The 14,041-nt window shown below is 37.8% G+C and overlaps 1 protein-coding gene across 1 annotated transcript; it reads left to right on the forward strand.

Moving 5' to 3' along the window:
• Positions 1 to 8,444: 8,444 nt before the first annotated feature.
• Positions 8,445 to 9,571, forward strand: LOC119521284 (EP300-interacting inhibitor of differentiation 2-like). Its single transcript, XM_037819386.1, is given in 2 exon segments — positions 8,445 to 8,666; positions 8,669 to 9,571. Coding segments are annotated over 2 exon segments (513 nt in total). The 5' UTR covers positions 8,445 to 8,545; the 3' UTR covers positions 9,061 to 9,571.
• The last annotated feature ends 4,470 nt before the right edge of the window (positions 9,572 to 14,041 follow it).

A 14,041-nucleotide genomic window follows, 5' to 3' on the forward strand; every position in this document is an offset into this window, starting at 1 on the left:
AATGGATTAAACTCTCCCATTAAATGATACAGACTGTAGAATGGACTAAAAAGTATGACCCATCGATAATGCTGTTTACAAGGGACTCATTTTGGACCCTGAGACACACAGAGACTGAAAGTGAAGGGATGGAAAAAATATTCTATATAAGCTGCAACCAAAAGAAAGCTGGGTAGCTGTACTAATATTGGACAAAATAGACTTTAAATGCAAAGATGTCATAAGAGACAAGGACACTATGTATTATATTTTTAAATTCATTTTTACTGAGATATATACACATACCATGCAGTCATATAAAACAAAGCATACATTCAATTGTTTACAGTACCATTATATAGTTGTGCATTCATCACCAAAATTAATTTTTGACATTTTCATACCACACACACAAAAATAATAAGAATAAAATTTAAAGTGAAAAAGAAAAATTAAAGTAAAAAAGAACACTGGGTGCCTTTTTTTTTTTTCTTCCCCCATTTTTCTACTCATCCATCCATAAACTAGACAAAGGGGAGTGTGGTTCATATGGTTTTCCCAATGACATTGTCACCCCTCATAAGCTACATTTTTATACAATCTTCTTCAAGATTAATGAGTTCTGGGTTGTGGTTTGATAGTTTCAGGTATTTACTGCCAGCTACTCTAATTCACTAGAACCTAAAAATGGTTGTCTACATTGCGCGTAAGAGTGCCCACCATAGTGAACTCTCGGCTCCTTTTGGAATTTCTCTGCCATTGTAGCTTATTTCATTTCCTTTCACATCCCCCTTTTGGTCAAGAAGATGTTCTCCGTCCCATGATGCCAGGTCTACATTCCTCCCTGGGAGTCATATTCCATGTTGCCAGGGAGATTCACTCCCCTGGGTGTCTAATCCCACGTAGGGGGGAGGGCAGTGATTTCACCTTTCAAGTTGGCTTAGCTAGAGAGAGAGGGCCACATCTGAGCAACAAAGAGGCATTCGGGAGGAGGCTCTTAGGCACAATTATAGGGAGGCCTAGCCTCTCCTTTACAGCAACCATCTTCCCAAGGGCAAGTCCTGTAGTAGAGGGCTCAACCCATCAAACCACCAGACCCCTATGTCTGTGAGCACATCAGCAACCATTGAGGTGGAGAAGCCCAATACCCCTGCATTCTCCACCAGCTCCTCAAAGGGGCTCTGCATATTTTTTTCATTTTTTTTTTTCATTTTTTTCTTTAAATCAACTACATCAAAAAAATTTTTTTTAAAACATACAGTAAAAAAAATTTCAAAAAAACCATAGCAAGGGAGTAAAAAAAGACAACTAACCTAACTACTTTACTTCCAACATGTTCCTAACTCTACCCCAAGAAAATAACCTAATATAGCAACATTTCTGTGAACTTGTTCCTACCATACCCATCAGAAATTAACAGACCATAGTCATTCTTGGGTGTCCCCAGAAACGTTACATTTACCCACGAAAGCTTATCTGTTCTTATTGGGTTATCATTCCCCCTTCCTTAATTGCTCTCTATCATTAGTTCCCCTACATTCTACATTATAAACCATTTGTTTTACATTTTTCAATGTTCACATTAGTGGTAGCATATAATATTTCTCTTTTAGTGCCTGGCTTATTTCGCTCAGCATTATGCCTTCAAGGTTCATCAAAGTTGTCATATGTCTCACAACATCGTTCCTTCTTACTGCCATGTAGTATTCCATCGTGTGTATATACCACATTTTATTTATCCACTCATCTGCTGAAGGACATTTGGGTTGTTTCTGTCTCTTGGCAATTGTGAAAAATGCTGCTATGAACACTGGCGTGCAGATATCTGTTTGTGTCACTGCTTTCACATCTTCCGGGTATATACTGAGAAGTGCAATCGTTGGATCGAAGGGTAACTCTATATCTAGTTTTCTAAGGAACTGCCAGGCTGACTTCCAGAGTGGCTGAACCATTATACAGTCCCACCAACAATGAATAAGAATTCCAATTTCTCCACATCCTCTCCAGCAGTTGTAGTTTCCTGTTTGTTTAATGGCAGCCATTCTAATTGGTGTGAGATGGTATCTCGTGGTCTTAATTTGGATCTCTCTAATAGCTAGTGAAGCTAAACATTTTTTCATGTGTTTCTTGGCCATTTGTATCTCCTCTTCAGAGAACTGTCTTTTCATATCTTTTGCCCATTTTATAATTGGGCTGTCTGTACTCCTGTCATTGAGTTGTAGGATTTCTTTATATATGCAAGATATCAGTCTTTTGTCAGATACATGGTTTCCAAAAATTTTTCCTATTGAGTTGGCTGCCTCTTTACCTTTTTGACAAATTCCTTTGAGGTACAGAAACTTCTAAGCTTGAGGAGTTCCCATTTATCTATTTTTTCTTTTGTTGCTTGTGCTTTGGGTGTAAAGTCCAGGAAGTGGCCACCTAATACAAGGTCTTGAAGATGTTACCCTACATTATCTTCTAGGAATTTTATGGTACTTTCTTTTATATTGAGATCTTTGATCCACTTTGAGTTAATTTTTGTGTAGGGTGTGAGGTAAGGGTCCTCTTTCATTCTTTTGGATATGGATATCCAACTCTCCCAGCCCTATTTGTTAAAAAGACTGTTATGTGCCAGTTCAGTGGCTTTGGGGATCTTATCAAAGATCAGTCGGCTGCAGATCTGGGGGTCTATCTCCAAGTTCTCAATTCGATTCCATTGATCAATATGTCTATCTTTGTGCCAGTACCATACTGTTTTGACAACTGTGGCTTTATAGTAAGCTTCAAAGGCGGGGAGTGTAAGTCCTCCTACTTTGTTTTCTTTTTTAGAGTATCTTTAGCAATTTGAGGCATCTTCCCTTTCCAAATAAATTTGATTATTAGCTTTTCCAAGTCTGCAAAGTAGGTTGTTGAAATTTTGATTGGGATTGCATTGAATCTGTAGATGAGCTTGGGTAGAATTGACCTCTTAATGACATTTAGCCTTCCTATCCATGAACATGGAATATTTTTCCATCTTTTAAGGTCCCCTTCTATTTCTTTTAGTAGAGTTATGTAGTTTTCTTTGTATAGGTCTTTTACATCTTTGGATAAGTTCATTCCTAGGTACTTGATTTTTTTTAGTTACTATTGAAAACGGTATCTTTTTCTTGGGTGTCTCTTCAATTTGTTCATTTCTAGCATATAGAAACATTACTGACTTGTGTGCATTAATCTTTTATCCCGCTACTTTGCTAAATTTGTTTATTAGCTCCAGTAGCTGTATCATCGATTTCTTAGGGTTTTCCAGATATAAGATCATATCATCTGCAAACAGTGACAATTTTGCTTCTTCCTTTCCAATTTGGATGCCTTTTATTTCTTTGTCTTGCCGGATTGTCCTGGCTAGCACTTCTAGCACAATGTTGAATAACAGTGGTGACAGTGGGCATCCTTGTCTTGTTCCTGATCTTAGAGGGAAGGCTTTCAGTCTCTCACCATTGAGTACTATGCTGGCTGTGGGTTTTTCATATATGCTCTTTATCATATTGACAAAGTTTCCTTCAATTCCTACCTTTTGAAGTGTTTTTATCAAAAAGGGATGTTGGATTTTGTCGAATGCTTTTTCAGCATCTATTGAGATGACCATTTGATTTTTCTCTTTTGATTTATTAACGTGTTGTAATACATTGATTGATTTTCCTATGTTGAACCATCCTTGCATGCCTGGAATGAACCTCACTTGGTCATGGTGTATGATTTTTTTAATGAGACACTATATATTATTAAAAGAGACAATTCACCAAGAAGAAATAACAATCATAAATGTTTATGCACCCAATCAAGGAGTTCCAAAATACATGTGGACAAACATTGGCTTAACTGAAGGGAGCAATAGACATGTCGACAATAATAGTGGGAAACTTCAATACACCACTCTCTTCTATAGACAGAACAGCTAGATAGAGGACCAGTAAGGAAATTGAGAGCCTAAACAATATGAAAAATGAATTAAACTTAACAGACATACATATATCATTACATCCCAAAATACCAGGATATACATTCTTCTCTAGTGCCCATGGAACGTTCTCCAGGATAGATCATATGCTGGGGCAAAAAACAAATCTTAATAAATTTAAAAAGATTGAAATTATTCAAGGCACATTCTCTGACCATAATGGAATGCAACTAGAAATCAATAACCACCAAAGAACCAGATCTTTCACACATATATGGAAGTTGAACAGCACACTCCTAAACAACCAGTGGGTCAAAGAAGAAATTACGAGAGAAATCAGTGAATATCCAGAGATGAATGAAAACAAGAAAACAAAATATCAAACCCAGTGGGATGCAATGAAGGTGGTGCTGAGAGGGAAATTTACAGCTCGAAATACATATATCAAAAAGCAAGAAAGACTAAAACCAAAGACCTAACTCAACAATAGAAGAGACTAGAGAATGATCAGCAAACTAACCCTCAAGGTTTTATATATATATATATATATATATATATATATGTGTGTATGTGTGTGTGTGTGTGTGTTATATTCGGCAATAAAAAATATTTTTAAAAAACGAGAACCAAAAGTCTTAATTCTGAGTTGAAGGGAGGAGATCATGTTCATAGCAGTGCCAACAACTGAAGTGGGTCTTTATACATTTTTCCCCATCAACAAACAGAAGTCGTTAACTCTGGAAGAGTTTCACCAAAAGAATAAAGAGACTATAATACTGCTGGAAGCTAAGTACTGTCTGAGCTTATTTATCGTAAGTCAAGTAGAACCAAGTTCTAGAGAAATCTAGAAGTCTCCTTGAATGAATGGCAAACTCCCTAGCGCTGGGACAGTAACTAGAACAGGGGTCAGGCAAACTGGCCTATTTTTGTGCAATTTCATGAACTAAGATGGTTTTATATTTCTTAAATGGTTGAAAAAATAAACATAGCTTGTGATATGAAAATTACATGCAATTTAGATTTCAGTGTCCAGTTTTATTGGAATGCAGACATGCTCTTTCGTTCATGGATTGTCTACGGCTGCTGTCAACAGCAGAGTTGAATGGTGCGACAGACTGTAGGGTCTGCAAAGCCTAAGATGATTACTACGTGGCCTTTTACAGAATAGGTCTGCCAACTTCTGCTGCTGAAGATGAAACTGCAGAGGGAATATGGGGTAGCTGGTGGGCAGAAAAGAAGGTAACTTGTGGCAATATGCTGTATCTGAAAAGGTTGTACATATCAGAATGAACACGATAATTTTCTGAACCTGAAAATGCATCTCTGACAGATCTGGAGTGGTAATGTCTGTTGCTAAGGTTTCCACTATAGTCGCAAAAAAAAAAAAAAAAAAGGTCCTTGCACTTTCTGTCTGTCGGATTTTGGCAGCCAAGATTAATAGGGGAATACAGAAAATTTTAGAAACATTGGGAAGGGGAAATAATCTTCACAACTTCTAATAACTAAACAGCAAATAGCATTTTTACTCCATCAAAGGACTCTTTGAAACTAGAATTTACATGAGAAATGTTGGAAGATTATTTCTCCTACACCCTTGCCTTCTGGTTGATTGCACTTTAAAAGACTAAAGCTTAAACAACTTTAAAAGGTTAAAAAAAAACTTAATTAAAAGCAAGTCAGCGATTCTTCAAAAAAAAAAACACAAAAAACCCTGTATATGAATGTATAAACATTTGCATAAAGCAGCTCTATTCATAATCACCAGACACTGGAAACAACCCAAACATCCTTCAGCCAATGAATGGATAAACCAGTTGTGTAGCTTTAACAACTATGTAGCTTCACATAATGAAATACTATTCAGCGTTTAAAATGTATGAACAATTGATACACTCAACAACTTGGGTGAATCTCAAAGGCATTATTGCTCAGTAAACCAAACCACAATTAGCATCAGAAGAAATGACGGTAAACCAGGAGTCAAAATCTTTAAAGACTCAATAAATGCAGAAAAGGCATTCAATAATTATCTAAATGTATTCACAAACTTAAAAAAGCATTTAAGGTAACATCCATAAACTGTGAAAGGGTATCTAACAATATCTTACTGTCAGTACGATACTTAATGGAGAAGTTTTAGAAGCATTCCTGCCAAATTCAGGAACATGACAAATAAGTCTACTATCTTCTGGGGGAGGGGGATTGGGCAGACAGGTATTAAGAGGTAATAGGATTAGAAAGTACATAAAATTGTCATTATTTGCACATGATAGGAGCATCTAATAGAACCACCAAAACTAATGAAAGTTGACAGGATACATGATCAACAAATAAAATCATCATTCTTATATACTGCCACTAATCAACTAGAAAATAAAAGCTTGGAAATGATCCCATTATGATAGCAATAAGATTTATAATATTCCTAGGAATAAATATTACAAAAAGTGGGCAAGATCTTTGTGTATAATATATCCTATACACAAAAGACTACAATATATATTTACAATTGAAAGGATAATAATAATAATAATAATAACATAAAAACAAGTGTAACCATATCTCCACATCAGAAATTGAACATTTCCAGGAGTTCTGAAGCCCCTTCGGTTGTCCTTCCTGATCCCTGCCCCTTACTCCAACCTGCCTCCAAATGCAACCACTATTCTGTGTTTTTGCGATTTTCATTTCCTTCCCTTTACAGGTTTGCCACTATGTATCCAAGAGGTAAAGGTCAATGAAAATAATAAAAACTTCATTGGGGGCATAATAGAATATCTGAATATGATTTCAATTTCACTATTAATCAGAATGACAAAAAGCACACCCATAAGAGTGGCTAAAATGAAAAAGAATAATAATTCCAGATGTTGGAAAGAATGTGGGACAGTGGAAACCCTCAGGCAATACTGGTGGGTGAGTAAATTGTAAAGGCACTGTGGAAATTGTTTGGCATTATCTATTAAAATTTAAAATATACATAACCTCTGATCCAGCAATTCTCCTAAGTATATCCTCAAGAGAAATAATGTATATATATGCACCAAAACGTATGTAAAAGAATGCCCGTAACAGCATTATTCATAGTAGCTGAACAAAACAGCCAAAAACTGAAAACAATCCAAATGTCCATCAACAGAAGGAACAAGAAGTGATACTGTCATGCAATAAATATTATAAAGGAAGAGAATGAATTAATTATAACCACAATAATGGATGAATCTCATACATGCAATGTTCTGTGAAAGAAATCAGGTACCAGAGTATTTAAATTCAAAAAGCAGGCAAAACTAAACCATAGTTTTAGGAACAACCTTAGGTGGTAAAGCAAAAAGCAAGGAAGTGATTACCTTAAATGTCAGAATAGTAGTTATCTCTGGGTAGGAAGAATGGGGGTAGTGATGAGAAGGGGTGAGGATTCTGGGACATTGGAAATATTCAATTGCTTGACCTGACTGGTAGTTACATAGGTGTTCACTTGGTGATAAATCATTCAGCTGTATGTTTATATTTTTTACACTTTTCTGCATATGTGGTATATCACACAAATTAGATTTTGGAAGAAAAAAAAAAGCTCAAGAATAATCAAAGCAATTTTAAAGATGAACAAGAAGGGAATATTATTACAAAACTTTAGTAGTAAAGACAATTGATATGGGTGAAGAAAGACAAATGGATGAATGGAAAAGAATGAAGAACCCAAAAAAGACCAAACATCTACAATACCTTGGTATTACAGAGGTAGCATTATAATCAATGGGAAAGGGGAAGTTAGAGGGAAAAAAAACATCGTAGGATGAACCTTGGGAATGTGTTTTAGCTTCCTGGGCTGCTCCAGAAAATACCATAAAATGGGTTAAACAATGGGAATTTATTCACTCACAGTTTTGATGTTAGGAAAAAGGTCCAAATCAAGCCGTCATCAAGGTGATGTTCTCTCCTCAAAGACTGTGCCCTTCTGGGGCTGGCTGCTGGCGATCCTTGGTTAACCTGTCATGTAGCAAGACATGGCAGCTCTCCTGGTCTCTCCCTTCTATTCTGTATTCTTTCGATGTTCAGCTTCTGGCTGCTCCTTTACCTTTCTCTCTTGTCTGAATTCATTCTGCTTATAAAGGACTCCAGTAATAAGCTTAAAATCCATTCTGAGTGAGGGGGGGCACACCTTAACTGAAATAACCTCATAAAACTTCCTATTTACAATGGGTTCACATCCACAGGAATAGATTAAGTTTAAAAACAGGTTTTTCTGGGGTGCATACAGCTTCAAACCACCATAGAATGCCAACAAGAAACGATCTTTTAAGACTCTCCTTATAAACATTGTTTTAGTCAAAATGTAAAGTATGGCGCCCCCTTCGAACTTCAGTGGTGACAGGGCGTTTCCCACCGCTAGGCGGCGTCTGGAGGGTAGATGGTGCGGGAGGGGTACGCATGCGCAGAGCGTTCAGGTTCACACGCCGTTGAAACTGGCACGCACGGTTACGCACACAGCGCTTACTCGTGCGCAAGGCATTTGCGCACGTGCACGGACGTTTTGCCCCCCACAGGGAGACGCACGCTCACGGACTTACGTCAACAGTCACAATCGAGCTGTCCCGTTTTTCCAGTTTTCTGAGTGTAGCCTAGCGGGCACCGCGGATCGAGATGTCCGAGCTGCCCGCAGAGAGCCGGACCCCACAGCCGGGCGCCGCGACTGGCGGCAGCGACGTCCCGCCAGCGGAGATAGGCGGCGGGAGGCTGAAGCCGGCCTCGGCGCGGCCGGAGGAGCCCGGTTGGCAGAGATCGCCCGGTTGTTGGAGCCTGAGGAGGAAGAGGGTCCTGAGAGCAGGCCGAGGAACGACCGAGGCCTGGCTGCACTGCCATATCTCTGCCTCCGTCATCCGCTTATAGTCTTAGGAATTACTTCCCAGCAGTTCATCCGCCACTATCTGGAAAACTACCCCGTTGCCGCGGGCAGAATACACGCTCTTGAAGGACGCCGCAGGCGGTTTGTGGAAGCCGGCAGAGCTGGGGAAGCAGCGTTTGATGCCGAGTATCAGCGGAATCCTCAGGAGATGGATTTTGATGGTTTAACATTTACCATATCTCTGACTGCATCTGAAGTTATCAATCCTCTGATAGAAGAACTTGGTTGTGATAAGATTACCAATAGAGAATAGTTAGGTGAGAACTTAGAGAACCTCTGCATTCAGGACAATATGCCAATCCAACTAAGTTGATTAAAAAAAAAAGTTTTGACAGCAAAAGTAGAAACAACCTTTAAAAAGCTTATTTAAAAAATCAGACAAGAAATGGGAAAAAAATGTCACAAATGTTATAAGATCTCCCTGTTTTCTCTGAGTTTGTTATTGAGCCAGGTTCTTTTTCCTATGTTATGGAAAATGTCTTTCAAAATTGCTTTACCAAAAAGTAAAGGATACTTTGGTAAAATTAAGACTTGATGAAGAAAAATTGCCAATGAAAGAAATTATCAAATAGCAATGATAAACATAAGGAGTTGTCACTGAATTATTAAAACTGGAAGGCTCTGGAGAGAACTTGAAATTTTCAGAATATGTACTGTTCATGTCAGATTCAACAGAAATTTTTAGTATATTTTGTTTTCTGAGGTATTTCAAATGACAAGCAAAGTACATATTGTATGTGTTATACAATAAACCATATTTTCAAGAATATCTGAATATCTCGATTTTTTCCTTCCCTCAATTTTTAATTTTCTGTTGAAATTTTTGGTAAATAATCTGTCCACAAGTCCCCATAAATATTAAATATACAGCAAAAAGATTGCTATCCCTATCCCCTTCTGCCCAGTACCAGCCCCTCATCTGTCTGTCCACTTTTTTCTTATATATACACAAGCAAATATAAATCTAGGTGGGATTTTTTTTTCCCTGCCTAAAAATTGATACATTATATTTGCTGGTTTATACATTGCTTTATCGTTAATAACATATCTTGAAGATCCTTCCAAACCAAGAAATTTCTTCATTTTTAGAGTTGCATTTTCTTCCATTCTGTGGTTATGTCCTAATTTACTTAACCAGGAACCTATTGATGGGCATTGAGATTCTTTCCAATCTTTTTCTATTACCAAAAAACAAAACAAAACAAAATGCTACAAAAGTTAATGTTGTACACATATGACATATTATGTGTGCAAATACAGTATGACATCAATTCTGCTTTTCATATTTTAACATCTATGAATTTGGGATATATCTTACATTTACATTTTTCTTAATTTTTCATAAAAATAATGGTTTATCTTGTAATCAGTAGCTTCTTAGATTCTTTGTTACATAAAATATAACAAAGTGAGAACTCTGTACCAACATATGCATTTGAAATTGTATGCATGTTTCTAAGCTACTTTCCATACATGTATCTTTGATGAACACGGATGTTTCCTTATAGACTAGCCAACTGTGCCGGTTTGAGTGTATTGTGTCCCCCAAATGCCATTATCGTTGTAGTCTTGTGTGGGGCAAACGTTTTTGGTGCTGGTTGGATTTGCTTGGAATGTGCCCCACCCAGCTGTCGGTGATAATTTTGATGAGATGTTCCCATGGAGGCGTGGCCCCACCCATTCGGGGTGGGCCTTGATCGGTGGAGCTATATAAATGAGCTGACTCGGGGGGAAGAAAGTGCAGCTGGGAGTGATGTTTTGAAGAGGAGCAAGCTTGCTAGAGAGGAACGTCCTGGGAGAAAGCCGTTTTGAGGCTGGAGCTTTGGAGCAGATGCCAGCTGCCTTCCTAGCTAACAGAGGTTTTCCGGAGGCCATTGGCCATTCTCCGGTGAGGGTACCCGATTGCTGATGTGTTACCTTGGACGCTTTGCTAACTGTGTAGTGAAATAAACCCCCGTTTTATAAAAGCCTATCCATCTCTGGTGTTTTGCATTCTGCAGCATTAGCAAACTAGGACACCAACTCAGTAGAACCATCAAATCGCTGGATTTTGCGATCTGATAGTTGAAAAATGGTATTCAGTAGTTTTAATTGGCCTTTCTCTTATTACGAGGTTAAATTTCTTTTTATTTGCTTAAGAGTCATAAGTATTCCCTTTTCTGTGAACTATCTGTTCCTATCTTTTATCTTTTTCTCTCCTGAATCATTTTGTCCTCTTTATTGATTCTAGGAACTCTTTATGTATTAGTTATATGAGATATGATAATAGCTTATGATGTGAGTTAGAAATATTTTTTTCCAGTTTGTGGTTTGTCTTTGGTTTTTCTAAAAGCTCCTTTGTTTTTGTTTTCTGTTTTTCTTTTTTTTTAAGTCTGCAGCATTTTGAATCTCAAGGTTTTCTTGGCATGTGTGTGTCTGTGTGTGTGTGTGGCTACGTGGCTTCACTCTTCATGTTTGAATCTTTGAACCATTTGGCATTTATCCCGGTGAACAACATGAGGTAAAGATCCAGTTTTTTTTTTTTTTTCAGATGCCCAGACACTGCTACTAAATAGTCCATCTTTTCCCCATTAATTTTAATTTAAGGTGCCTCTTCATCATATCATAAACTATGTTTTAGACTTGTTAACTAGTTTTAAATATGATAATGCTAAAACCTCTTGTTCTTTTTCTGCATATTTCTGGCTATTCTTGTTCGTTTATATTACTACATGAACCTCAAGATCACCTTATTTCAATTATTAAGTTCACATTACACTTACATACTACCTAAAGGATAAATTGCTATCTTTAAGATGCTAAGTCTTCCCAGTCAAATGATCTATTTTTCCATTTTTAAAGACTTTCTTTGTGTCCTTCAGAAGAGTATCATGTTTCCTTAAAATAGATCTTTCTCAGGTCTAGTTATATTTATTCCTAGATATTTTATCTTTTATATTTTTTGTATTGTAAATGAGGATATATCCATTATATATTTTTAAGCTTACCTGTGTATTTAAAATATTGATTTCTGCATATTTATTTGATAGCTGGTTAGCTTATTTGAATTTTTGTACTCATTATAGTAGTTTTTCATTCTATTCTCTTAGGTTGGGGAAAGTCATCTGTAAATAGTGGTAGTTTTGTCTTGTTTTTACAATTTTTATACCTCAGACTTCTCCAGAAATAAATGGGGTCACAGGGTACCAACAACAACACCGCCAGGTGAGAATCATTTCATCTTCGAAGTAGAAAATATCCCTTAAAATAGTAAATTTTTATAATTCCCTACCTTTGCAGAGTTTAGCTTCTATACTAGTAGAGAAAGTAGATATAATAAACATGTAAATTACTTGTATTCCAGGCAAATTCAATAGCCACTGCAGAAGCTTTAAGGCAGGGACTTTCTGGGTTACTTGAGGAACAGTGAGAAAGCCAGTGTGACTTGGAGCCGAGTGAGCAAGGGGAAAGAGCTAGTGAAATCAGAGAGGTGACAAGTTGGCCAGACCTGCCCTTGGAGTGGTGCCTCGTAGGTGACTGTGGAGACTTTGGCTCTTAGAAGCTAGTGGAGGTTTTCAGTAGAAGAATGACCGGTCTGATTTACATTTTAAAAGAATCATTCTGGATTGTGTATTAAAAATAGATTGCTATGGGCAAAGTAGAAGCCAGGAGACCAGTGGAAAGATACCATAACAATCTACGTGAGAGACGATGATGGCTCAGCAGGATGGTAGCAGTAACAGAGTGAAGAGTGATCAAATTCTAATTATGCTGTAAAAGTAGACCATAAGAGTTGCTGATGGATTGAATATCATATTTGAAAGAACAGATTTTTTCATCCTGAACAACTAGAAGGATTGAGTTGCCTTCAATTGAATTGGAGAGTTTGTGGTTGAAGCTTATTTGGGGTAAAGATGAAAAATTGCATTTTGAAGGTATTAAGTTTGAGATGCCTGTTTGACTTCCTAGATATCCACAAGTTAGTTCACTGTACAAGTTGAGTTCAGAAGACAGGTCTTGGCTCTTCCATACATTTTGGAGTTGTCACCAAATAGATCAGGAGTTCTTAATCTTTTTTGTGCCATTGAGCTCTTTGATAGTCTAGTGAACCCAGTGGACCCCCTCTCAGAATAAAGGCTATTGCCTAAACCAGTCCATAGCTCCCCTGAATTCCATCCAGTGACCTCCTGAGTCTCCAGGACTCTAGGTTAAGGACCCCTGGGATAGATGGTATATGAAGTTAGGAGACTGAGTGACATCACCAAGGGGGTGAGATAAATAGAGAAATGGACTAATAACTAATAACTGACCCTGAATTACTCCAACATTGAAGTCAGGGAGAAGTGTAGAATAAGCAAAGGAAACTAAGAAGGAACCACTGATGGAGGAGGAAAACAAAGAGTGTGGTGCCTTAGAAGCCAAATAAAGTCTATATATAAGGAGGATAGATTGGTCAGCTGTGTCAAATGCTGATTTTAACTGAGAAGAGATGAGTCCTGAGACTGGACCATTGGATTTAGCAGTGTCTCTGGTAGCCTTCACAAGTAGCAATTCTTTGGGTTGGGTCGGGGTAGAAGGGGTTCACCATGAAGCTTGTCAGGGACGTACTGAAGAAAAAATGAGAGAAAAGGACTTAGAGACAGTTCAGTGAAGACAAACTTTCAAGGAGCACTGCAGCAAAGAAATGGGGTGGTGGGCAAAGCAGGTTAAGAAAAAGTTATTTTTCAGGTAGGAGAAATAGCAGTGTTTGAATACGCTGATGGAAATGATCCACTAGAGAGCAAAACAGTCAATGATGAAGGGGAGTGGGGGGACAGTGTTTCAGAGCAGGTGACAGAAGACGGGGTCTCTGCCTCAGGAAGAGAATTAGCATTGGATAGGAGCACAAGTGGTTTGTGTATGGTGAGAGGTAAAGTAGGTAGATGCAGGTGCTGGTGGGTTTTAGATGTAGTAGGAGTTGGTGGGATTCGTCTTCAGATGTCTTCAGTTTCCTAAAAAATGTAGGACAGAAAGTCAGTTGCTGGAAATGAGGAGGAAGAATGTTTTGGAGGTTTGAGGACAGCATGTGAAATAGCCAGCCAAGAGTACGGGAAAATAATGGACTAAGGAAGTACAGTAAGATTGCTAGGCAGCATTAAAGGCATTCCAGAGGGATTTGGTCATGAATTTTAAATGAAACCAGATTTTTTTCCTGGCTGCGACCACAACTGAACTGGTTGTTTAGGTTAGACATTTAGGTCATTATTAAAGTGCAT

The sequence above is a fragment of the Choloepus didactylus genome, chromosome 27 (assembly GCF_015220235.1).
Source record: "Choloepus didactylus isolate mChoDid1 chromosome 27, mChoDid1.pri, whole genome shotgun sequence".
NCBI lineage: Eukaryota > Metazoa > Chordata > Mammalia > Pilosa > Megalonychidae > Choloepus > Choloepus didactylus.